At 40.9% G+C, this 27,817-nt stretch overlaps 2 protein-coding genes across 3 annotated transcripts in view; one reads left to right on the plus strand and one right to left on the minus strand.

The window, feature by feature from the left end:
* Positions 1-27,817, plus strand: part of macrod2 (mono-ADP ribosylhydrolase 2) — a 392,696-nt gene that overhangs the window by 57,236 nt on the left and 307,643 nt on the right. The gene's annotated exons all lie outside the window — the stretch shown is intronic.
* flrt3 (fibronectin leucine rich transmembrane 3) lies at positions 16,198-26,816 on the minus strand. The gene is made up of 3 exons (XM_035663176.1): positions 26,575-26,816; positions 20,422-21,141; positions 16,198-19,391 (listed from the first exon to the last, which is right to left on the minus strand). Exon 3 carries the CDS (start codon positions 19,347-19,349, stop codon positions 17,397-17,399), a length of 1,953 nt encoding a protein of 650 aa, XP_035519069.1. The 5' UTR covers positions 19,350-19,391; positions 20,422-21,141; positions 26,575-26,816; the 3' UTR covers positions 16,198-17,396.

Consider the following 27,817-nt stretch of genomic DNA (forward strand, 5'->3'; position numbering starts at 1 on the left):
GGTTGGCATTTTTGCTTTTTAGTGAAATGTCTCAACTAATTGGATGGATCTCCATGGAATTTGGCTCAAATAATCATGCCCTTGTGTCCCCTCACTTTTTGTCTGGCAGCCTCATCAAGTCAAAACCTTAATTTGTTCATTACTTTGGTTTTAAACCAAATACCTGCAAAACTAATGACATTCCCATCAGGCTCAACCGTACTTTGTGTTTAGTACTAATTAGCAAATATTTGCATGGTAACACGCTAAGTGAGATGATGGACATGGTAAACATTATACCTGCTAAACACCAGCATAATTGTGCCTGTGTTAGCATGTAGCTTAAATCACTGCTGTACAACCTCACAGGCTGTAGACTCTTTCTCTTCTTTTGTATATGAACTTCTGATAAAACGTGAAATGTGATAGAAAGCTTTACCTGTGACTGTCTGAGGTTGTATAAAACCAAACAGCTGCCGCCTGCTTTCAACGTGCTCCTGTACACATCACTACATCAGTCTTGCTTTACATACTTACATTCACCTCATGACGCAAGTTCATTATGTACATTATAGCATATAACAAATTGTTATGACATCTAACTGGATTCAGAAATCTAAAAAGGGGTTGTTATGTATAATAAAAGCAGCATAAATGAATCACCTAATGGTCCTTGTAGATATGTCACAATAAAACACTGCTGTAACACCACTGCTCCCTAATTGTTGTCTCCTCATAATACTTGCACTTCTTATATGAGATTGTAAAGGGTAAAAGGCTTTTAGAGGAAAACAAAACCAAATCATTAAAACTATTGGTAAGACCCTCGGGATGGTTAGATTTGAAGCTGCATGTGAATGGTGGCCTTGTAAATTGTTTTTTTTGCTGTCACCTGCAGAGACTAATTCAGTGACTAAGAAAGGAAACAAGGGACCATTAGTGATAAGAGTTTTTTTTATTTTGTCTGATGGCAAGATAGGTCATGCAATTACCATGTATATAAAAAACCCTATCATGGTTCATACGTCAACCTAGTCGCCTTCCACTGCAGTAATTTCACATTACTTACTAAGTTGTTATAGTCACTGTTTTTAATGAATGCTCACTGTCAAAACTTTGCTCATTTGAATCCACCACACTATCTGAAGTCATGCAATTGATTTTAATTGTCCCTGACTTGGAGATGAAGCTGAACACAGACAAAGTATTGGATTTTCATCCTTCATTTCAAACGGTATGGGTTGTCGTTTTCATTAGAGTGGTGATTGATTAAAGCCAGGTGTCACAGGCATAATGGAGGATTTTAGATCAACATGTCTTGACACCCAATTGTTTAGTAAATAAAATATTATCATAATGTTATGACAACACATTAAAAACCTGAATTCATCCCTCAGTGTGTAATGAAATTAGTTACGTACATTATAACTTAACACATGCAATTTACAGAATTATTAGTTCATGCACTGTATTAGAATGACTATACCATTTCCACCTGTTGTACTTAATAATAACTAATTATAACTCCTGGAAGACTGTTGGCAATAAAAAACTTAACATTTTATCCACACATATCATAATAAAGATAAACAAATGCAAGAGAGGCAATGGAGGGAGAAAAAAAGTCAGAAATATTGAAAAGAATCCTAGACGTGCGAGATGTTAACTTATGACATAAAATAGGACATTTCTGTAATATACCCCTGATAGAAGCAGGACCACTGTTTTTTTTTTTTTTACTGTGCTTTTGCCAGCAGTTCCAACTATTTCAATTTAACAGATGTCAGTACAAGACATTTTTGCTCATTCTCATAATCCCCTGATGATAGATTAGTCCTTTACTGGTATTTTACAAATTTTTGTCTTGTTTCACATCTTACTGCCAATGCCTCTATTGGATTCTATCCATGTAAAGAATTTTTGAAATCTTCATTTTGGCAACTTATAGCCCTGAGCTTAGTTTCTTTGTCGGTTAGTTTGATGTGCATAGCCACAGACTGTAGACTTTGCCGTTATCAGTGTGGATATTGTATCCTACAATGATGTGATAGTAATACTTTCAGATGAATAATACACTCTTTAGCTGAAGAGATGATTCAAGGGTTTCTGAGTCCATCAAAAAGCCCTTGAAGGATAAGGTTTTCATGCCAGAGATTCCATCTAGAGAGATTGGCACAATCTATTCTTTGTATTTGATAGAACAGCTTTTGCAGTGTAGGGTATTAACCATACCTGTTAAAACAGCACGCATTCTTTTGCCACACACTTAAATGTTATGCATTAAAGAAGCCACAGTGTTAGACGGAACACCTGTAAAGCTTTGCTCTGGATCCTTTTTTTCCTCCTCTCTCCAGCTGGCCTTGATGCTCTTGCTGAGGCCAGGCACACTCTCACCCTGGCTTTCCATGTTGGCAGGGACGTCTTGCTTCTTTCAGGAGAACACATTCACAAACTATGGCTTCTCGGGCTCAAGGCTTCTGGGGTTTCACTTGCATCTTGGCCCACCTCCTCATCAACCCCGGTATAAACCAAAATAGACTCCATAATTCATCCCAGCCAATCCAGCAAGAATGTAAATAAAGAACAAAAGTTGCCTGTTCTACACATATCAGAGGGCCTCTTTGGGAATAGAGCTTTCTTAAAACCGATCCTGCTACAGGCCTGACCCCGGCCATCTCTCTCCACTCCATTTTCTAAAGCAACAGTACAGGGCAGTGCGCCATAGTGTCTGTGCTGCCCTTATCTCACATTGGCAGACACTGGGTCTCCCCATAGTCTGGATTTCCGTCTGAGCCTGAGCTCCTGTGGCCTGGCTGTTCCTCTCTCATCTGCAGGCCATCTCCTCCTTCAATCAGCCTCAAACTAATTGACTTTAATTTGTCTTTTTTGCCCTCCTACAGTGAAGTGTACCTTCTGAATTCGTCAGTCGTAGTGTGTCAATTAAAAAGGCATCACCCAATAAAATCTGTGAACAACCGATGTTAATTAATATCAGAAGTTTATGGTGCGTGGTACAGGTCCCGGCATGACTCTAAGCACTTGATAACCATTTGGCCATGCAGTCTGAGTGCCATTTTGGAGGCTGAGACTAATGAAGCTTGTCGGCTAAAATGAAGCCAGACTGTGAAATGGCCTCATCAGGTACATTATCTTAACACAATCAAAGCATTAACACCTTCATTTGGACTCAATTTCATTTTTTGAATGCTATCAAATCACAGAACACATAATTAATAATGAGCATATAAATAACGGCTAATGAAATTTGTATGAATCCAAAAATATAATGTGGGCTCAGTACTGATTGCCTCAAGCCATAAATTACTTTGATTTTCATACAGGTACTTGTTACACCTTCATTCTTTTTCTGTCTGCTTAGTGTCCTAAATGTCAAATTTCAAAGTCTTGTTGCTAATGTCATATTTCTTGGTGGCTGGATGCTGCAGAACACAAAAGTCTGTTTAATGAACCTTCATATCAATAATGTTGGTTCACTGATGACTAGTGCTACAGTTTCTGAAATGGAGTTAAAATAAGGATTTAATTTTTTATTATTTTATATATTTAAAAAAAAGTAATAATTAACAATAATAATTTAAAATTGGCTGATGCTGTATTAAAACACCCCTAGCCGTTTTAAAATCGCATATTAAAAGTAACACACTATTAATGCAACACTTACTGAAGCCAGTAATAATTTTGTAAGAAGCATAATGCACATGTACAATAACATGGAATATGGTTACTTTTAACCTAGTTATAGAATTACTGCCACTGAACAGTGACAAGTCATTTAGAGAATAAAATCTACTGCTTCTGTTAAATAATTTAGAAATTACTCCTTCGCACCAATTTGCATGATAAATTTGCATCTTTTTTTTATTTTTTATGTTAACACAGCCTTGAAATACTACTATAAATAATACTATAATGCGCTAATATTTACCCACGCACAGTTAAATCAAAAAGACACACTTCAAAAATAATGGGTACTGTGCTGTTCATTCACAGTAAATATCAGCATGTGTGCTTATGCAGCAAGACATTTTCTAACAGTTGTGACCCAGTCCAGTTCTTGTGTCCACAAACATTGTAGGCTTCTGGGAACTTCTGTTTCCAGTATTTTGAAGGTATAGTTTTTATGGGTTGAATGTTTTTCTTTTGATTCTTTCTCCGGTTTTAAGAAATCATTTTTTGAGTCTGAATAGGTGCGTTGATATAGATATAACACTTGTTCAAATACCACAGTATCACCTAATAGTGAATACAGCAGGAGTAATTATATGTTTCATTATACTTGGATTATTATGATGAATTATGAATCAGTCACTGAGGGTATAATGAGTAATTTCATTCAAGAAGCACAATGTCGGCCATAGAAACAAGGTCAACCATTTCTCTTAGCTTAGAGTTCTATTCATTCTCTAGTAAAAGTTGATCTCAGCAGCTTCTTGAATAGGTCAGAACATAGTGGAATTATAGAGGGATAAAAGAGGAAACTAGGAATTTGCCATTTAGGAGAACTCCTAGTGGTAAGATAAACCTCTGGAGTTTAATGTCTTGCCAGCTTAACATTTTGAAGTGTGCATGCCGGAGGGTGAAACTAGAATGACCATCACTAGGGACGTGTGGTCTTGTTTCTGGTATTTCGTAATTTGATGTATCACACTTTGCTGCTTGGTTACATCACCTTGTGTGCTTTCACAGGTTTATATTAATGCTGCAATAATAATGTAATGCAACCTTTGTTTCTGGGGCCTATGTATTTAATCATATATTAACAATAACATCGTTCCTTTCCGTCCTCTGTGTGGTAGCTTCCATGTCTGTTCTCATCTGTTAACATCTTTTGTCATCTTCTCACCCTAGCTGAGTGTGTGCTCACTTGTATTTTTTCACACAAACACACCCACACAAAATGCACATACACAAATGTCCATTGGTATGTCATGCATATAGTCTCTTTCCTTGACAGGTAGAGTCAGGAGGGGAGGCTGTGCAAGGGTTGTAAAAGTAAAATTGTCTCTATTTTAATACTCAGATCTTCTCTCGATTGTTGTTCTTTTTCTTTCTTTCTTTCTTTAGTGTGCTGTTTGTATGCCTATGTCGCTAATACTTACAGCCAAATAGAACAAAGCGCCACTCTGTAGCATTTTGTATGAAAAGATAGACTGAGGGTCTTATGTCTTAATGATGTTCATCATGGCTAACAAGGTGGTGAGTCTTTATGACTGAGCTGATTGCATCATATAATTATCAGATGGGTAGTTAGCAGCTTGCTAGGTAGCTGTGCCCTACCAGCAGGTTGTCATTGTTACAGTAAGTGGACAACTGTGTAGCTGTTAGAAATATCAAGTAAACTGGGGCGACCCGGTAGCTCTCCAGGTAGAGCGCGTACCATGTGTCAAGGCTGAGTCCTTACTGCAGCAGTCTGGGTTGGAGTCCGGCCCAGGGCCATTTGCTGCATGTCATACCCCTTCTCTCTCCCCTGCCTTTCCTGTCTCTCAACTATCCTGTCCAATAAAGCAGACATGACAAAATGAAGAAAGAGAAATATCAAGTCTACCAGTAATATGTATATATTGTGTATGTGTAATTATAAATTCTATGTAAACCACCAATATAGGCCTATGTTTAATTTATAGGCAAGAATCACAGTTTAATTTAGAATCACAGTATCGGACAAACTGCAATTAGATGTTTTCCTCAAGTCTTTTAGGGCTGATTCAGACCAAATCAGGCGTTGTGGCAATTAGCCTCTGGGTGTGTGTGTGTGGGGCAGAGGCAGGGGTGGGTGGGTGTGTGTGTCGTTATTTGTGCTTTAGCAAGTAACTGCTGTGAAACTTTCAGAAAATAACGTTTTATTTCTTTCTCTCTACTGGCACTCTCTCTGTCATTCACTGTCTATGTAACTCAACTACAGCTGTCTCTTTCTGTCTCTCTGTCTCTCTCGTTCAAACAAATGGACACAGACCAAAGGAAGCTTCTTGGTATCAGACTGCAAGACACAGATGTTGAAACTGGGTACACAAAAGAAACAAAACAGGTAGCGTATTTTAGTTTGTCGTAGTTGCTCCGTGAACTTCAGTGATTTTTCAGACTGACTGCAATAGTTTGTCTGGCGTGATTGCTGGTTTAGTCGGTATTGGCCCGTAGCCATACAGCTTTGCCACTTATGCACAAGTTAGCATAACCTCTTTGGTTTTACACTGTCTTTGTTTTTGGTTGATTGCCTGTCACTCTTTCTGTCTCTGTTTCCCTTTCTGACAATTATTTCTTTTCTTTTGTAATCTCCTCTCTGTAGATCTTTTTCTATTCTCTTTTACTTTTTCTCTATTCTTCTGTAGCTTATAATACTGCCATGATCGTGTGCTGGTAGTATGAAAGAGGCACTCTGACTGTATTGTAAACTCAAGCACTTGAGCCTCCGAACAAAAGATGCCTTTACCACAGACATTCCTCCGTGTCTCTCTCATTTCACAACAGCTAAGTGAGGAACCTTGCTCCTTTTCAGCAGCCTCTGCAATCTGCTATAAAACCTGCTAATTGCTGTCTCTTAAATGACAGGCATCCAATGAGGCCCATTGTCTTGGTTGAGTATCCAGTCAATACTTCAGCCATTTGTTCTGGTGATTGGCAGTCTAGCAAGGGTGCCTTTTGCCCTGTAATATTGATGCGTTTTTCTGTTTTAATCACTGGCCTTGTTGCACATGACCTGTATATATTTCAATCTAAGACTGAAAGGACAGACAGAAGGACTGTAGCCGTCGGGGCTGGTGGGGCAGATGTTATACATTTGAGTACTCGCTGTGCTTAAGGGAAAAATTAGCAATGACATTCTTGGACTCAATTGTAATAATGCTACTGATGGGTAGAGAAGGCATACAGAAGGTATAAATACACTTTAGAGCAATATTATTGCCTATAGGCCGTTATATATGTGCCTGTTGGCACAGCAGGTGAGGTCCTGATGATGTTACACTATGAGTGTCTGTATGTACAGTGAAACATTTCTCATTTCTTCACACCGATAAATATGTCACCAAGACAAATTCTTCTGCATTTATCACACTTATCGATTAAAGCAATTCTCATTTTGACTCTGAAATACAGTTTTTCCATCAGGAAAAACACTGGTCACACTGTTCACCTTCACAGTGTTTAGCATTCTGGCTGGACATGATTAAGCATGGACAAGCCGACCCACATTTCACCGTCAACGTGTGCAGTCACCCACCATGGCCCACTCCGGGGCATGAAACAATGGCCGCCACATTAAAGGTTTCAATTAATCACCCTCAAAGAAGATTTGCATTTCTCAAGGATTTCTTTAGATAGTGTAAATGTATGACCAACTTTATATTCAAATCACACTTAGTGTGAAATGTGAGCTCAAATGGTCATTGAAATGACAAATTTCACAAAGCAAAGAAACCAATGGTGATAATACATCTTCTACGCTCTGTCAAATACACATTAAAGCTGCTCAAATTAACTGCACCTCAGGACAAGACCAGGAGTCAGAGAAATGAGCAGGCAATCTAAGCAAACCGCCAACCGGTACGTTTTTACCCTGTAATAGGAGAGGCTCAAACATAAGTAAATGTTTGGTTTTATTGTAGTCATTAAAAATTCATAACATTTACCAGAGTCAACTGAGGCCATGTGTTTCTCCGTTTCTGCCCATGCGGGTCGGATTTGTGGTGACAGACGGTGGTTTTGTGTGGTTGGGGAGTTGGCGGGTGACCCCGCAAGGAGCACCTGTCTAAGAGTGGACCTGCTGCTCACTGTGTTATGCCTTTTGGTGGGTTTGGCATTAACCCCACTGTCATGTTCCTCCTCCTCACTACCCTTTCACCCCAGCCCTAAGACATACATAACCTGCCAGATCCACTCTGTCATCACAGGATTAATTAAAATGCTACACAGCAAAGGCACTGGATCCCTTTGGGGCTGTGGTATATGCATGAATGACATACACACGTGTAAGTCCCCCCCCCGCTCACACACAGTCCTGTCTGACATGGTGCCAGGTTGTTGTGTTTAGTCACTTCAGGGGACACATAACCAAATGATCACCTCGAATGATGGATGGACAGATCTCACCTCAGCATCCCTTTTTTTTATGTGTTGTCCAATAATGCATTGGCCATATTTGTAATGTGAGACATTACTTATGCCTGACTAAGTGAATTTGCCCCAAACTATGACCATCTGGCTCATGCTGATGATTTGCATTTTCATTTGCATAGTTTTTTTTTTCTTGCAGTGACAACTATGTCATCAGAAGTTCCAAATTACCTAGTCTCATTGTTGTTTAATTCATGCCTCTCTCACAAGGCACGCTATTCATTTAAAGGGATTCAAATAAATTTAGAAGAAAAGGGTGTTACTTATTTATCCCAGACCCCAGTGATGCCCTGGCAGAGATACAATAGAGGTAAGGGATACTAAATGAATTCTGTTGTCCTGTGTGCTATCCCTGGCTATCAACATAATTTGGTTAGTGACCTGGTGACAATGAATGTGTGGGACCTCTTCATTCAAGTCCATTGGGGCTCCTGGGGCAAGAGTCCATGTTACGGGGCTCCACCCCCTTCCATTGCGACCCTGCCCTCGTGTCATGTATGCACACAACCAGGCGACTGGGTGATTAATGACCAAGCTCGTGGTGCCATTGACAACTTCTGGTGACTCTACACAAAAGCCATCACCCTTGTCACATTAGCACCAGTCTGGAAACATTTGGCTGTATGCTGCTGGTCTGAAACAAAGGGAATATGTGGTAGATAGATGTATGTATACAGAGCATGTCTGTCTCAAGCATTGTGCTTCATGAAAAAAAAGTTTCATCTTCTCATTATTTCAGTTTTTCTTTTCTTTATTTTTCTACGACGGCCTCTGCGCGATATACAGTAGAATCCTTTTTATATTAACATCATCTGCTTGGCGTGCATTTCCTGGCATCTCCTCATTTCATTAGCGCACTTCTTCTATCAATGTATGTCTTCTATGTCAGTTGTGTCTCTAGCTAATAATAATCCACCGTAATTAGAAAATGAAGAATGGGCCTGCCAGCATTCCCAGCAGTGTTTTCTGAAACTGGAAACTTTCCTCTTCTGCCTAAGTTTTTGTTTAAATGAAATGTCTGCATATTAAAGGAGATGAATAATTAGTAGCCTTAAAGCTTCTGATTATATTAAATTTTCATCTGACTCCTGAAGAGCTTTAATTCGTGAGGTGCACACAATCTTTGGTTTACTGAGGAACAGTCTCACATGTGGGGGAAAAAAAGTGTATATCATTTATTGAGTGTGATTATTTTTCCCAGATGAAACGGCTGCCAACTGAGATCGCATACATGCAGATGCTGTCTATTTTCCAAACTTCCACGGTGTATTCAGATCTATCTGCCTTCTACAGGAAGAATGAAGTGTGAATTAATAACCCCATTGCTGTCTTCCTCGTCTACAGTATCCTGTTTTCACCATAGCTATCACCTTTAATAAGAGTCGTTGTTAATGACATCTGTGGCTGGGTGTAACCTTTAGCACCCAAACCTGCTTGCTGTATATCTCACTCTCACAACACTAAGAACAGGTGGGATATGGGAAATCTTTATTTTATTTTTACAACTATGCTATAAATGCCTTCACTGAATCCACAATTAAAATTCTCAAAGTGCAGCCAAAAGTGCATGTACGTTTTAAAAAAAGAATGTCCGTAGGGCTTTGACTAACAATTATTTCCATTATTAATTGATTGATTGATATATACATATTTATTTATTTATTTATTTATTTATTTATTTATTTAATCAATAAGTGTTTGAAAACCTCACAGCAACCACAGTGATGTCTTCTAATTGCTTGTTTTGTTTTAAAAAGAAAGAAAAGCAGCAATTTTCACAGATGCAATGTCTTTATAATGCCATCTATAATTGTATTCAAGTGTTGTATTATTGCATTTTGTGATTTGATAATTGTTTCAGTATATTGGTCGCAACAAAGGGAATGCTAAGCATCCCAAGAAATAAATGGAAAGTTAGATATGGTAGCATTGCCAGATGTTAGTTTAAGCTGCGTGAGTGTCAGTGTCTACAGTCACACACACATCACCCTGCTAACTTGAGCAGGTTTTAAGCAGCAGCGAGCTTAGGATTACAGTGGCTTAGATCCTTTGACCTCTCCCTCCCTCCAACCCAGTGTATCACTCGATTCAAAATGGATTCAGCAGACTTTTATTCAAAAACAAAAGAATTTCTCCTCATCCTTCTTCTCCCACCCCTTGCCCTTTCCTTCCTTTTGGATTCTCAAATTCCTTTAAATGAAAAATGATTCTCTCATTCTTGGTATTTTGTACAACAGACGGCCCCATTTTGCTCCCCCCTCAATGGGGAGGAAATGAGTTGTGGGAGCAGATTCCTCTCACACAGAGATCTCAGTAATCGTGCGGCGGCGTGTCACCAGCACACCACAGTGACAGCAGCTTTTAATTAATCCCACATCCCACCACCCTGCCCTGCCCATTGGTGGCTTCTCCCCCAAACTTTTTTTCTCTTAACTTTTTTCTGTGTGTTTGACTGTGTGTGTTTGGATTGTGCTGCAGCGCTACAGTGCTGTGTGAATAACTTGTATAGTTACAGGATGACACTGCTGTCACTTCCACACTTCTGAAAGCGGGAGACAGCCCACTAACTGCGTTCACGTGTTTCAACCCTCCAATGTCAGCTCCACCAACTCTGTCTCCAAGAGTTTGGTAACTGTGACTGAAACTATGCGAGTACACCAAGTCCACATGAAATGTTAATAACCCTTTGTGGTGGTTGGCCTACACTGGGTCAGGGATGTTACCCCTTTGCTGCACTGCAGTGATCTTATGTCGAGGTGCTTGAGGACGGCGAAATAATGAGGCCTTGAAGTGTCTGCGTTCTCCTTCTAGTGCCCTGATGAATGGTGACAGGTTGTATTTACAATCCTAAAAGGTGCTGACACTGCTGAATTCTGCACCTCTTGGAGAAGTACCAAAACATTGCTACCCTTGAGCAAATGTGTTAGCCCCAGCTGAGGTGTGGAGGAGCTGCTGTCTGAGTGAATGAGGGGCATGAGAGACTTCTCTGGAGAGATGGACTGAGCTCTCGCCTGAAGGTCAGACTGTCAAAAGGGTAATATCAGACCTGCTGAGGTAAAGTTCTGCCCTGCTTCTCAAAACATCTTGTGAGAACAAAGTCAGGTGTATAGGCAGGGGAGGCCTGAGCATGTCATTGATATCATTTCTATTAACCATTTTTAGTTACATCAATGTTATTTAGTAGACTTGGTGAAGTCTATGCTGTTTAATGGTTAGCATTGAATGTTTCCTGTCATTCCCGATGAGCTGATTTTGCGAGGTCGCTGCGTTTTTAGTGTTTTCCCCCTGAAAGCCAAAGTGAATAAGGCAGCTGCAGACGAACACTGCAGATTGGCTTGGCTTTCTATTCAGTATGACTTGGCTGTAGCAAGCATTAGGTTAGCAAAGTGGGCTAAACTTGCATGCGATTAGGCTGTCAACATCTGAAAATAATGAGCTGCAGACAGAGCCACATTGGCATGCAAATACTGTACTGACATTTAAAGCTGGCTTAACATAAATGAGAGAGGAGAATGGATCGAAGCGGAGCTTTGGCCTCCCACTGCAGAGTTGCAGATCTACTGGGGGTAATGGACAAGTTGGACCCCTCTGAACCTTTAGGAATGAAATAATTATTCCCCTGCATCAGACTTTGTGGACAAATGGGACTGAGGGTCGATTAAGTTCTAAAGGGAACGTGGTGTTGATCTCATAAAGGGCATCAGGAGATGTATGGCCTCTTACAAGATCATTTAAACCACTTAATGGAGGACAGGAATTAATGGCTGCTATAGAGTAGAGTCAATTATATGGATATTTTCATAACATATTGTGTATAATTCATAGTGTAATGGCACCGACACCAATCATCCCCTCTGCTTTTGTTTTGGTTATAGCCTGTTTTAAATGAGATTATTGACTCTGTATTTTAGGCTGTAGAATAAGTTACTGTCTTCATACAGTGATATAGATACGGTGTCATTGTCTGCCATTGTGGGGTGGCAGAGTCTTGATGGCGGTGGCTCTTGTTAATTTGTATTAATGTCAGATAATTTAGAGTTGCGATGGATGTATGTGCACGCCTTGTGCTCTCAGGCAAAAAATTGGATTCATTAAGAAGACGGAGGAGCTGGTTAGGTTTTTTGGCCCCGTGGTTTCAGGTCACTGAGTAATGTGAAGAGATGGAGAGGGTCTTGGCCTGGAGGATGGGGGGAGCTGGTCAGAGACAGAGTGGAGGGGACAACACCCCCACACAGGAGCACATCACTCACACTGACATGTCTCTCACCGGACACACTGTTTTCATCCCTCCACTCTTATACAGCGAGAACAGACTGTGCTTGTGACCGAGGGTGACAAAGTCACGTGACAGTCTTGGGACAACTGTGAGGAAGGGAGGTGATGGCTTTAGGTTTTTCTGCTTGCATGCATATCAATCAGTATGATATTCTGTTTGTGTTCGTTAGATGTGTGAACAATGTGCATTGGATCATATTAAAGCACAAGTAATCATAACTGCTGTAACCCTTAATAATCACAAATAAATAGGCAAAGCACACGCATGAGCCTCTATTATAAAATGCAATCATGAGTGGGTAATGAAGATGGCTAGAAAATCAAAAACATCCTGTCCCTTTTGTTTAAGACTAAGGTCATCAGTTTTTACCTCCTTTTGTTCACTGCAAAGTCAAACAGATGACAAACTCATGTTTGCTGAGATGTCTTTGAGGATCACTCCTCAATTTGCAAATTACATCATAGACACATGTTTGCATGAATAACATGTAAATGGTAAATGTAAAGAGCCAAAGAGATTGAGATGTATGTGAATGCACACTACACACAGAGGCAGAGGATACATGTAAAGCTAGCAAGTACTTCACATCAGATCATCAACTCTCACAGTTTCTTTTTCATACCTCATAAACATAAATCCACACACACTCACATACACACACACACAGGGTATGCAAATTTTACAGATTGGCAAAAGTGCAGACTTTGTGGGAGGCCCTGAGCCTTGGTTTGGCTTCCACCCTCATCACCACTCCGCTTAGCATTTAGAGGCCATTAAATCATGGGTCTGTTTGATGTGCAAGCTGTGTGCAACAGGATGTGATGGAAAGGGAACAGCAAGCGCTCCTTTTTTATTTTTGTTTTGAATGTGGGGTTGTTTTTGGCATACTAGCGTATGTGTTAATGAAGCCCAATTTTTTACAAGAGTTTCAAAACAAGGGGCTTTTATTCTGTGTTAAAATATTTTTAGAACATCAAGTTCAATATATATCCCCTTAGACCGTACATTATGACCATTAGTATGTGACCAAACTATTTAACTTTAATAATTCCATTCAGCACTGAGACATGGCTCTTGATTTTTGGCTCTTGTTACCCTTGTGTCAAATCCAAGCAGTTTCTCTCGACTGGTGCAGTTTATTAGGGCGCCCTAGCTTAGCGTGCCTAATCATGTTGATAAACCATCTCTCTTAAAAACCACAAATAAAAAAAGCCCTCAAATTGGTCCTCTCTGTATAGACTTGGCTTAACCTTATCCTGTGAGCCTTTGTATGGTTTGTAGTGCAATTAAGCTATTAGCTAAACATCTGACCTTTTCTTCATAGTGTTTCCCCCCATAATTTGTAGTGTTCCTGCTAGGAATACCCTGTAGTGAATACCAGAATCTCCTGAGCAGAGCATCCTTATAGTGGACAGGTTGCCTATCAGAGTCCCTGATGACTAGCTATGTTTTGCGGGCACTGATATGCATCCCATTTTTCATCTCATGAGATCCTTGAACTGAGTGCGACTTTACCTCACTGACCTCTAATCAGTCATAGGGTCACATGGCCTGTGTTTTTTTTTTTGATGCTACTAATGGTGCTGACGGAGAAGAACCATGTCTAGCAATTGGCAACGGTGAGGTCATCCAGAGCACTTTGATACGAGCATCTATAGGAATGCAAATGTGACCGGCTGCCTCACCCGTAGATTACAATAGGAATAACAGCAGCCAGGGGCAGACAGTGCAGCTGCCCCCATTAGTTATATTCTCTGGGTTACATAAAAGACAAACATAATTAGGTTCTGTGTGTGTCACACAGGAGACAAATGCATGTTGCATCTTGTGTTGTTTAAAGACTTGTCTGACCTCAGTGAAAACATGAGAGTGATTAAGGAATAGCTTAAAGGGACAGATGGGTCAAGGGTCACAAGTGATAAGTGAGGTCACACTGGGTCGTCAGGAGTCTGGTTCATCAATTTTGCCTAATACTTGGGCCAGCCAAAATGCACAAAGCTGCTCTAGTTAATGTATTATTTTTAGTGAAAGATGCAACAATAGCGTGCTCCTTTCACCATTTGGGTAAACTGTAATTTATCACACAGGTGAGTACAAATGTTAGAGAGTGGTTTGCTCATTCTTCAAGTGGTCAGCATACTTCAGTCATTACAAACCTATGTGAGTAATTTATTTAATCCCAAAAGCTAATCAATAACACAAGACTGCTGTTCTAGCCAAATAAATTGCAGTGATCTCATCAGTACACTACGTTTGGAGTCTTTCTGGTACAAAAAATAACGCTTAAACATTTGAAGAGGTTCTTGAAATTACTAGAAATAGGGATGCTCAGCTCAAGCAATAGAGCACTTTTACATTTCTCAACATTTTTAGAGCCACCTCATTCGTCAACAAGAAGCTGATGCTGTGAAGCCAGCTGTGAAGCCAGCTGAGATCTCTACTTACACATTTTTTAGCAAGGCCGATAATAGCAATGAGAGAACTGAACAGCTTTTTGTTTAAATTACCTAAAAACAGATCATAGCACATTATAGTGTTTCTTTTGTGTTTCTGTAAAAGGCAACCATAAAAAGTGTGATAAATGTTATCTCTGAGGATGCTTTATTCACTTCAGCATAATAAAGAAAAATTAGCAACATTCTGAGGTTTTATCATGTAGTTTTCTTTTTTCTTTACTTAAATAAGATATGACTAAGGCTGACAGTCAAAGAACAGCATTCATATGGAAACTATTACTATTCAGCATTCTAAAAGTAGATAGTCTGTTTACTTTAATTCCAAGTTAATGTGGTATATATTTAGTGTAAAGGGCAGGGTGAGTGTATACTTAAGGTTTGGATAGCTTGTGCAGCTTTTAGCGGCTCCCCTTACTGTAATTAAAGCGTTCACTGTGTTAAGAGCTTGTGGGTGTGTGAATGTGGGTATACAATATTTTTTGTGATTCATACTGAATACTTGAGATTTTGTGTAAGAGTATGGTCAATGCTTGAGTCTAGTAAGCATAATCTGAAATGCATTATCTTTGTTAGCTTTCACAAGATGGTCTGTTAGATGCATTTGTAAAATGGGATAATAGGCTTTTTTACTGTTTTTGCATGTGCACCTTTTCATTGGGCCCTTGCCCGGGTGAGCTGCAACCATGTCATTAAGTGTGCTGCCTGGAGCCTGGAGCAGTGTATATATACTCTTTCCTCTGCAGGGACGGGCATCCCCATCAGGGTCTGCTTGTACCACCCCTCCATATGGTGGCTTGTCATTAGTTTTCTGTTGCCCTAGTGCCTGGGAGGTTCATCAAACCCTAGAGTCCAATCTCTCCACAGCCCTATTTCTACTCTACTGTGACATTTCTCTCTCTGGCCAATCGGATAAGTCACACATGGCTTCACCGCACGAAAGAACAGCAGCAGCCTCAAGCAGATGTTGCTCTGCAGACTGCCCATGGAGTGGAAAACTGGGTTTCAAGAACAGTATCTGAGTTATTGTTAAAGAGTTCACTATGTCTTGGAAGGGGAGATGTGGTTTTAAGGCTATGAGTTCAGATAAAAGGATAAAAATGCAGTAGGTTCAACCAACCATTTTTAGATTGTGTAGCTAGACAGTAATTTGAGATATGAATGAATAAAACAGGTCCCCCAGTAGACTTCTTTTGAACTCCAGGGTAGTTCACATTTGTACAAAGATAAAATTCTGTTCATTAGAAAAAAAGTAATTGAGCACAGAAAAGCATAGCATAGCATAGCATGGGATAATTGTAATTGAACAGAACCATAAAAAAGTATTATTATGAATGGGGTTTGTTATATTCCAAGGTAAGGAAGCGCAACGTTATTTTTGTCCACTTTTATTCTGTAATATGACCAATATTTTTCATATTCAATTGTGTATGAAAAAAAGTCACTGGTTTCTTAAAAAGCTAAATACAATAAGCATTGGATCAAGGCACATACAAGACTGGCCAAAGGGCATACAATGCACTTTGGTTTTCAATTGTTAAGAACAGTTAACTTCAAATTGTGGAAACATAAAAGTGTGTTCATTTGGAAAATAATACAAAATAATACTCATAACAAGGAGTTGCTGCCACTGTGGTAATTCTAATGAAAGTCAACATGTTTTGTCTTTTTGGCCTGGTGACTAGAATGACGTATGGTACATGGTACTAAAGAATGCCGCCATTGTCGTTCGGCCATTGTTGGCTTGTACAAATAGAGATAGTGGGGGGTCCTCTGTGTCAGCCTGTCCAGTCTACTTGTTTTGAGGAGCAGAAAGCTCCTTAAGGTCGGTGTGCTTTATCTGCCCTGTGCTGTGGCCTACAATCCTATCAGAAACACTGGAACCCTGCTTGGGTTGCTTTGCTGCGTTTCTTCTTGCAAACAGAAAAAAATAACACACTGAACAAAGCAGAGAAATAAAGCATGGCACCTCATCTTTAGTTATTTGTACTCCATACCAGGTGAATACTAGAGCAAGACTCTTGGTCCGTAGTATGTAGAGACAGCTACCGACTGCTCATTCGTGAGGAGGGCAACATGCCTGCTTTTTGAATTAGTTGATCAGCTGTGCCTTAGTTAACTTCATGTCATTTTTTTGCCTTTTTGTTTTTCAGACAGCCACAAAGTTAAAAGAATGACCTGTGCTTATACTACAAGGTTTTCTAAGGTCTGATTGTTCAACACAGCAATGAAAACCCACTTTCACAGTTGACAAGTCATCATATCTCAGTAGAACACAGAGTTTCTTTTAGTTGGTCGATAACCTTAAGCAAAGGAAATACAGTACAAATTACTACAAATCCCTAAAATATAGAATTGCAGTTAGTTACAATACCCACTGATGGTTCAGTGACGGCCTGCAACTGGAACGTTCTCCGTCTTCATAAAATGTCCTTAAATATAAATTATATGGCAAATGTACAGAACATTGCTTCCTTAGTCTTATAGATCCAGTGTTTTGTAAAAGTCTTGCCACTCTGTTTAAGTCGCGCACTCATCATGAATGGCCATGCGCAATATCATGAATGGGAATGGTCTGAATCTGGTATTCCACTGTCTCTGTAGCTCCTGTTGTTAATACTGTTCTCGCTGTGTGGGCTTTTGTATAAACTCAGGCCATTAGGTGGGAAAATCGTGTGTATCACAAATTCCTCCTTGGACACAGGCAGGTGATTTATAGGTATCATTTGAAATGATGTCTCTCGTATTTCTAGGATGGAGTTGTCTTTCTTAGTGCCAGCCTCAGCATAGTCATCCTTTCTCCGACGGCCTTTGTTGTAGGTGCAGTTTCTGGAAAAAAGTGAACCATTCCTGTGGACATACCAACACACCAGTGCCAACATGATTATTGCCAAAAGAGCCACAGCCCCTCCAATGATAGCAGCCAAAGGCAGACTGGAATTTTTGTAAGGCTCTTTTTCCTGCTCTCTGTTTAAAGTTGTGGTCGGGTTGTATGATTTGTGAGAACCAGTCTCTGTCTCTATGCAAACGGGGGTCTCGTCTGACAGGTAAATGTTGCTGGTCTCCATGGGAACCATGCATATCCTATAGGACGACTCTGGCTCCAGTGCAGTGAGCAGGTACTCCTTCCTCTCTCCCTGCACAATGGTCTCAGTTATGGAGCCAAAGGCAGAGCTGTGTCCCAGCTTTAGCCAGCTGAGCCGTAGGGCAGTCATGGGCTGTGACACCCTCCATGATATGTGTATTGTATCTGCACTACTTGACTTCACACTGATGGTGATGATCTTTCTGCCTGAAGAGGTGGTAGTACTATGGTAATTCTTACCGATGTCAGGCCCTTTAACTACAGGCCTTTTAGTCACAAACAAGGGCCACTGGGGTTGTGAGGGGCGTAAAGTGTTGGAGACTGTGCTTGTCTCATACGTTGGGATGAGTTCTGAATCTGTGCAGTCGAACATGTCCGTAGTTAGGTCTTTAATTGCCATGCCTTTGACCTTATCAGGACCCTGGCACATGAACCCACGTACATTCACCTTAGACGGCAATGACCGCAGCCAGTCACGCACCCATTTCATCCTGCAAGTGCATTGCCACGGGTTGTTGCGTAGCAGGAGCTGTGTGAGGTTGTCCAGATCTTCAAATACACCCTGGGGTAAGCTGCTCAGGTTGTTGCCAGACAGGTCCAGACGATACAGCTGTCTAAGGAAGGCAAAAGCCCCAGGTGGGACCCGATTAATGTGATTATCTTGTAGCTGCAGCTTCTCCAAACTGGTGCCTGGCAAGTTGGCTGGCGGCGATGTCAAGGAGTTTCTCACTAGAGAGAGCTCAGTCAGGTTGATCAGGTTGATGAAAGCCATCTCCCCAATCCCACGGTTGTTGAGCAGGTTACCATCCAGGATTAGTCGCTTCAGGTTGATGAGATCTTGCAGCGACTGCTCTGAGATGGAGGAGATTCGGTTGTCATCAAAGCGCAGCTCCTCAATGCTCATGGGTAGGCCTGAAGGGATGGTACTTAGGTGGTTTCTGGAGAGAAAAAGCAGTCTGAGGTGATTACTGTCCCTGAAGGCCCCCTCCTCTATGCTGACTGCTGATACAGAGTTATCATCCAGGTGCAGTTCTTCAATGTAGGGAATTTGGGCTAAAGAGGAATGGGTAATCATCCGAATGTTGTTCTCCTGAAGGTGGAGCTCTTTTAGCCCAAGAGGAAGGTTAGTGGGGAACTCATCCAGATTGTTGCAGTAAAGGTAGATCTTCTCCACGTTTATGAGCCGGCTCAGTTCTGCAGGAATGCCTGAACTCTTGATGCGATTGTTTTGCAGAAAGAGCACTGTAGCATCCTGGGGTAGACCAGTAGGGATGGAAGTCAGGCCACGGTCATTACAGTAGATGAAGGTCCCATCACAGCGGCAGGCTGAGGGACATGAGGCGGAGGTCACCAGGGGGTTAGCAAGACCCAGCAGCAGCCCGACCCTGATGAGGAAGAGGATAAAGGCCTTGCATTGACGCACCATCTTGGAGCTGTGTTGCCTGGCAGTCTAATCACTCAAGAGCCCCTGGGGAGAAGACACAAGGGTACATTTAATGCACAAGGCCTTTAAAGGAGAGCCAAATTCCTGTTCTCATAATTGCTGGGTGTTTGAAATGCTGCCTGCAGCACTTTCTAGATTAAACAACTGCTGAAAGAATCAGTTTGAATTCCTGCTATTAAATTGATATGAATTGATCATTAGAATTGCCAGACAGTGAAAATAAAGTTAAACTTTTTTTTGTACAATACACAGAGCTTGCTTTGCTTCATCTTTAGACTTCTTAGGATTAAAAGTTTAAAAAGTAACCTGCAGTAGAAATAGAATGGCTTTTTGTTAGGAAATGTTCCAACAGCTCTGTGAATTGAAACTCTGTGCTTTGCCTTTTTGGCCTTGACTTGTGAAATGTAATAGCATTCCCTAGTTGTTTTACACGTTTCTGTATCTCAAGGCTGCCTTTCATCGCTACAGACCACGAGGGTGAACAAAGTCAGGCTTTGTTGATGAACTGTTGTGGAACCGACATACTCTTAAGTCTTGTTAGATCATTACCCATGCCTTTCACTATTCAAATTCTAGGGTTTAACTGTCCTCTAACAAGGTAGTGAAGAAATATTTCTCCTCACAGAAAAGACATTTGATAAATATCTCAAGCACATTAAGATCAGGACATGTTTTTGAGACAGTTTTCAGAGGTTCCAAATGAAATTGTGAGCTTCACTTATCCTTGCACAGCACCATATTAATTATCTTTGCTGTAATAGTGGTATGCTAGCCTTTTTGAATTTTAATCTTTAATCTTAATTTTAAAAAAAAAAGACATTTATAAACGTACGGCAGATTACCTTAAAATGAACAAAACAGTGGTGTAAAACAGTAGGTGCCAACTGGTTGTCTGTCTCTTTTTTCACTATCAATGTGTAGTTAATTAGGCTAATACTGATTTATTGCTTTAATTATGCATTCCTGCCATGACCTCTCTTCCTGCATGTCTCATTAGAAATTGTGGTCTGGTCAGTGAAGTGGAAAGAAGCAAAGCCATCCGTATTTGTCATACCTGATTAATACGACGTGGTAAATCCTTTCCAGCGACCAAAAATCCAATCAAGATTTCTTCTTGAATTTGCTCTTATCCTTTCTGAAAGGAAAAGTTTGTCCGAGGGGTTTCTGGTGATATCCTGACCTGGTCAGTGTTTGCTGAGCTGATCCTTGTTTGGACGATGACCTCCTCTGTGTTGTCAGAGGCTCATGCTTTCAATGCCTTTACCATGGCAGATAAGCCTGTAGAAAAAGCATCCGCTCTCACTGACAAAGCATGTGCTCTCAGGTAATATTAAAAATCCTAATGGGTGTTGAAATTGTCGAGCTCAACAGCCATAACTGCAAATTAGATTTTTTGGGTGTTGTATAGTGATCCGTGTGAAGGATGGGGTGAGCTTTAGCAAAGGCTCGTTTCTGCAGTCAGGCCCGACAGGCATGATGAGTTGACACAAAGCTGGTCTGAGCCATGCCAATCCCCTGTGCCACAGGCTCAATCCAGGCCTATTCACTTGTGTACTCCGGGTCTTCAGGTAACCCAGAATCCTCTGCTCCCTTGTTGAGCCTGTATACACATTAATCCAGGGCTCTGGTCCTTTTTCCTGAAACCGATAACCAATGTTCTCCTTTCTTCTAGGGAGCAAAGCAGGGCACGGTGCTTATCCTTCAGGGCACAGTCTCCCTCACGCATCTGCAGCTTGACTCATACTGTGCCCGTCCTCACACCTGGGATGGTGTTCTGAAAAATAACCAGAGACAAACATATTTAGTGCCCACATTAAGTCATTACAAAATAATGTTTTATGGCAATGAGAAAATAATCTTTCAAGATTGTTAAAAGACATCAAAAGACTAATTATGTTTAGGAATGTGTTTGATAATAAACTCTGACCGCCCTTACATTGTGAATTCTTATTTAGCAATGCCCTTTCTTATAGCCTGATTTAGTCTGATGACCTTTACAGCCCGTTACTCTAACGGACCACATTTCTTTTCTATGGTGATACAAGAAAGAATGTCTATGCATACGAAAGACAACACTGAACAAGACCCAAACACAATGGCTGAGGGTGGAGTCCCTATGCCCTTCTCAGTCCAGTTCACTGCTTAGTTCAGCTCTTGGTGTTTTACAAGATACCTAGTCCTGCGATTCAAAATAAAAATGCAGTCTTGCTAGTGCTAGTTTTAAAACAAGGCTAGTCCAGATTCCACACATGAGAGCAAAAACGGATCCAGTAAGTGCTGAATTACTCGCATTGTTAAAAAAGCACTCATGACAAATTAGGCCAATTTGAATTTCGTATGGGGTAGAGGGTGGCTGCTGCATCCATCCCTGTCACTCTCAGCTCCTCTCTGTGACCCCTTACCCCCACCCCATCCTCTCTTCACATTCTATGAATGCTGTTTCTGTTTGTAAAAATAGAATTTCCTTTTCCAAAGAAAATGTTTTGTTTCCTCTTGCAGCACAATAGCTTTGTGTCCTTATATGTAACCATACATGTGACCTACTGGCAGCCCCTGTTTGCTGTAAAACATGTAAAGGTAAATTAGGAACAAGGGGCCCAGCCATTTAACAGTTGTAGCCCATGACAAGGAGAAGATTAGGGAATTGAGAGGCTTGTAACTCGATTACAACTCCTGAGATGCCGTCTAATAATAACGCCCCCCTTCCTTCTGTTCATCTAAACACGGCCCCTCCGTCCAGTATTACATTAGTAGTAGATTAGAGTCTGGGGAAAAAGCAGCAGATGTGACCTCTACTAACTTCTGGAATAAAAGAGTCTGACAAGGGAAAAAAAGATGAAATTCAGTAATGGGGTTTTATAAAATGGCGGGATGATAGAGGGATATGTGCTGTCTGTCTGTTGGAATGAACTTTTAATGCAGCACTTAGTCAAGCTATTTCAATTTTAAATGGGCCTTTTCACCTCATTTTGTAAAGTTCTCCATCCTCTGAATATTGTCAAGTATGTAGTCTTGATTTGAATCCTTGAATTCTTAGCATTACATAAAAGAAAGTAATAGTCTCTGAATTTCTGTCTTATCAAGGGAACCCGGTAAGACCTATCTGCACTTGGAATAATAGGCTTTTTTTGGTTGTGAGACAGCACGATTCTCTGCATAAATAGCCCCATGTATGATGTGGTAAAGTAAGTTTCCCTGTCTTTGGCCACTATGACTCTGTTACCTGCTGAGATAACAGAATCTAATTCAGTGTCCAGTAGAAGTGGAAAGGACATGGTCATTCATTTATGAAAACTGGTGTAAATATAGTCAGACAAAACAAAAACATACTGTAGCATAATGTATCCTAGGCCCCAGTGTGATATTATATTGTGAGTGATTTATCGGACGTCTCCTTTGAACCGTGCACATCTTGCTTATTTTACGAGGAGCATAGTCGGGCCTAGATGCTTGGCTGTATTTTTTCTCCTTCTCTTTTTCCACGCTCATCGGATTTCAGGAGAGTGGCCCCTCTCCATTGTTCGCTACAAGGCAAGCATGTGGACCTTGTAGCCTCACCAGAGGGAGTTAACGTATTAAAACATTTTCTTTTGGCAATTTTATTTAATTTACACAGTCCATTTTGCACTAATAATGTATACCCACGCAAATGAACGCACCCACACACTATGTTCATGTGTGCAAAAATATTTTGAGAGCAATGGAGGCTGAGTTGAAGATTTTTAGTGATGGATGTCTTTCTCCATCGTTCTAATAAGCTCTGCCGGCCGACAGGAGATTTCTCTAGCAGTCAAAGTGGCTTCTGCTTCATTTAATCTGAACTGGCAAAGTTAAATTGAGCATCCTGGTAAAATTGTGTGTGTATACAGCTAGTTACCTTTCAGTGGAGAGTGTGGGAGGCTCACACAAAGCTGGACACTGATAGCCATTGTGAGCTCAACACGCATAAATGCACATTAGTCTGCAATAACAGAACCTAAGACTTTGTGCCCCCTAGTCATACACTGCACAAAAAAGGCTTTGGAAAAATTCAAATAGAAACAATTTCATGCCTGTCAAAAGTATTGCAGATTATAATGACTTCTAGTTCCGTAAAATACAGAATAGTGTTACATAGGCTGCATTTAGGGGAGAAAGAGCTGTAGAAGTAGTAATGGCTGACTGTTAAATTATTCATGAGCCCTGAAATTAATTTAGAACCACAGTAGAGCTCTCCATTGGGAAATCAATGTTGTTTGTATCTGCTGTTGATTATTCATTCTAATTCATAATAAAGTTTTGAATTATGATTGATTGCACACAATATCATTATTGTGGGTTATTTATTTTTTTGGGATATTGTGGTCCTTAAAACTGTGTTTTGTGTTCAACATTGCTTGGCAGGTTTTAAGCAAACCTCAAATAAAAAGGGAAAACATGAATTGTTTATGGTTGCATGATCATGCATTAAAGTACTTCTTTTGGCGAAGGACAAACTAACCTGATATGAAAACAAAATGTAGTGTCCATCTGTATATTCTTGTATTTAATTTTTTTGTTTCCTGATTTTCTGCTTTTAATTGAGGTGAAGTTTTGTCAGTGTCTGTGTGCAGTGAAACCTTGTGTCTGCAATTGATTTACATAGTGGTAAGTTTTTACGTAAAGACACCGGGCTGCGGCCTACTGTGGTGCAGAGACACAATGGAACATTCATGGTCACATCTGAATTCACAGGGACACAGAACACGTCTCAGCTGAAGAGAAAATGGGCAAAAATCTCTGATAGTTTCACAGATTTGGTATGTGGCCTCCTGGTGCTGTCTTTAGATGGGCTGAACAGATGATACTTTTGCTGGCCCATTAAGAGCACAGAGAGGCCTCGGACAGACGGGGGTCTCTCTTTTGTAACAGCCTGAAAGGAGAGATCTGTAGCAGCTGCAGTGGTTTTTCCCCACATGGGGGTGGTAGGCACTACAAAATGAAATGCGTGTGTGTATGTATGTGTGTGTGTGTGTGTGTGTGTATGTCTGTCTGTATGTGACAAGCAAACACCAAATACTCATGTGAAGTTGCACACAGGAGCCCATCTCAGCACAGGCCAGACACCTACAATACAGAGATTTGTTAACCTCCCTGATGGCCCATCTACAGTAGTCATATCGTTTGCAAATGTTTCTCCTGCAATATTTAGGCTCTGCAGCCATGTTTACACCTTCACTTGTAGTAACTAATGTGAAATGATTTGTCTCCTAAAACTTGGAATAGATGGCTTAAAAAAGATACTGTTTAGTGGCTAAATAAATAATGAAAAGAACAGAATTAGGCCTCCTCAGAGTACAGTGTTGAATCTAAAATATGTCTTGGTAGTTATGAAAGTCTTTTCCTAACGCAGCCATTCATATTTGATGCTGTAACTTTCTGGGAATAGAAGATTCTGTCTGTAGTGACCTGGTTAGTTAATCTGCAATGTGAATTCCCTCTGAAAGCAATTGACTGGGGACTTTAGCCTCAGGCCATCATCACTGAAGACAATTGGGTCCGTCCTCATGTCTACCACGTTTAACAGGCTATTTATTTCTTTGTCTCCCAAACACATTGGACAACAAAGAGCTACTATTTACACTGCTTGACAATTGAAGTCAAGTTTGCGGCCACTATTAGTGGTTTACTTAAATCTGACTGTAGCCTATATATAAATCTATATCAGCTATTGTTTTAAGCGGGATGACCTTATCGTCTCATGAAGATAAAAGGCTATGTTAAATTGGATTAACAACTGTCCATGCCCTGGTGTTACCAATAAGACATTCATCTTAAATACAGTGCATGGGAATTGAAGGCGCCCACTTTATTGCATTGGTCTGATGTGATAGATGAGCTTTGTATGTATAAAGAGAGAAACGAGCAGCGGACTTTGATTCATTAGCACCATAGATTGGCATTAGAATAGACAATGTGCTGCTGTCAGTCGGCCATATGAGCAGGCCGTATTACCTTACTGTAAACCGCGTTTATTTCTGGAGGCTCATTAATACGACAGTCACATCAAGAGCTGCAACTGCACATAAATGTCAGCTGTTTATTCTGAGGCACTGTTAATGTAACCTTACAGTATGCCACATGCGTTAAATGCCGCTGCTTATGTGCGAACTGGTGCGTATGAAACTTCAGTGGATTTTTTTCATTTTTGTACATTTTCTGTGGTCCTCCATGACTGCGCCCTAAAGCTCTCACAACCTATGATGTTTTCTTTAGGGGAGGTGGAAAGGGGAGAGGAGGGGAGGTGGGGGGCGTCCGTATTATCTGCAGACAAGCTTACAGTGGCAGTAAATTTCAATGGAGTATGATATGAATAGGAGCTGGTCCGAGTCGCCCCCAGACAGTGACGCCGGAGACGCATTTAGCGGAGTTTCTCCAGCTGCCCCCTTCATGTCCAACTCCACGGGATCTGCGCTGCAATTTCAGCTGCACGCCGGGGTGTCTTCTCGGGCTGCGACACCGAGACTAAACCACACAGCCCTCTAATCCTATCCAGTTTGCGTATTCACCAGTGATCATTTTCCCACCGGTTTAGGAACACCGAGAGCTGATATACGGGTCGGAAAGATTTTAGACGTCCCTGTTGCTCTCTCAAGTGCTTTTTCACATGTTCTGAACCAATGCACTGAGGCGGAGTATGAATGTGATCGAGAAGCAAATTCAGCGTGTCGCAACAAGAAATTGATTTCTACAGACAAAGTGAGAAAACGAGATAAAACCCCCCCCCCAGAGATTTGGTGTTTGTGGTCTCTGCTAGATACATGCAGAATAAAGGGGGGGACGCAGCATAGGATCGGGACAGCAAGTTGCAGGCGTGAGAGGGGGCTTGAGATGAAGAGATAGATGATCTGTTTATGGCTTTTTATCTGCCAAGCTGAGCAAATTGACTTGCTGTGCGTAAACTAGGAAGAGCGTAATTTGGTTGCTTGAAGGAAAAGTGCACTCACGATTTTCTTTTATTGCTATCGCTTAAAGCGCCTATGAGAAAACCACTTAAGAGAGAAACCCAATATTTTTTCACCAGGGCCGAGTATTAAAAAATAAAGCAAAGAGGGGGAAAAACTAATTAGATACAAGCAACTCCTGGGGATTCCGCATGACTCTGAATTCCTTTTTGCCAGAAAGAAGATCCAAAAAGATGAAAAGGATGCATTCCCAACAGGACAGTACCAGCAGAAAACGCACTTACCTCTATAATCAACCAAAAAATGGAAAGTAACAGGTATCCTCTTAAATTGGGGTTCACAACGGGGGGGAAAAAATAATCCAATCCAGGCTATGAGGATTTAAATTCAGATCCAAAAACCTCCTCTCACTCACAAGGCTAGAGCTATTTGGAGTTTATCTGTAGCAGCACTGCTATGTTTACTGGTGTCCCCACACACACATACACATCTGTACGCTGTGCAAAGAAATGGGTGCACGGGTAGATCTCAATGTGAAGTTGTGTTTGCCTCTAGCTTCAGTAGAGCACTGATGTCATCTGGAGGAGGGGCCTCTCTCGCTCTCTCCCTCCCTCTCTCTCTCTCTCCCTCCCTCTCTGAGTGTTTGGGAGATGCATAGGAAAGATGCAGTGTTGGATGGATACACTAGGGGGAGTGGAGGAAAGGGGAAATGCACTCACATCCTTGTCAGATGTGTGCACTTGAGAGGAGCGAGTAGTCACTGGTTGGAAAGCAATGCTCAGTGGCAGAAAAAGGGGAGGAAGAGGGGAAAACTGTGGAAATGTACTGTATGTGTGAGCATGTTGGTGACGACGAGAGATACACAGAGCGTTGTACTGGTAGCGGTTTGTTTATAGGGCGGCTGTTGGCTCTGTTTAAATTTAAATTTGTTTGAGATGTGTCGGGATAATTCACAATTAGGTTTTTGTGGCATAAGGGGCTTCGTTACTGATGTTGTGTTTGTCACTGTCATGTCTGTTTCAGGTGTTCATTTTTATCTAGACAGCGTAAATGTTTTTTGTTTCTTTTCACCAAGAGAGAGAAATGTTTTCACAATTGTATACCCCAAGTATTTCATCCAAGCAAGTGTAAAAATCATATTCTAAAGTGCCACTAAAAACAGTGCCTTTTACTATGTGTGGAGCACAGGCAGGCTTTTTTCAAACACTGACGGGTAATGAATATTTGATGATGTTATAATAATTCATAACAAGAATTTAGAGTTGTGTCAAATCCTAGTGTATGTTCCTGTGTGTGAAGCTTCGTGCTCGTATGTGTACATACGCATGCATGTGTGTTGATACAGGACAACACGTGAGTCGCTCTGACATACCTGAACCATTCTAACCTTTGCCCCTCCTGCTTTTGGTTTGCCCCTCTTCGGTTTCATGTTTAAACGAAGCCAAACAGTAAGTTTGCTCTCTTCCAGGCCCTAAGCAGCTGTGAGTCACCCTGTTAGTCAAAGGGTTGTACAGCAGAGCTGACCCA

This window comes from Morone saxatilis, unplaced genomic scaffold, assembly GCF_004916995.1.
Source record: "Morone saxatilis isolate NCDOM2014 unplaced genomic scaffold, NCSU_SB_2.0 Contig19, whole genome shotgun sequence".
NCBI classification, from domain to species: Eukaryota; Metazoa; Chordata; class Actinopteri; family Moronidae; genus Morone; species Morone saxatilis.

Coding starts and splice junctions, on each gene's coding strand:
- flrt3 (XM_035663176.1), bottom strand. CDS start 19,349: ATGGTGCGTCAATGCAAGGCCTTTATCCTCTTCCTCATCAGGGTCGGG.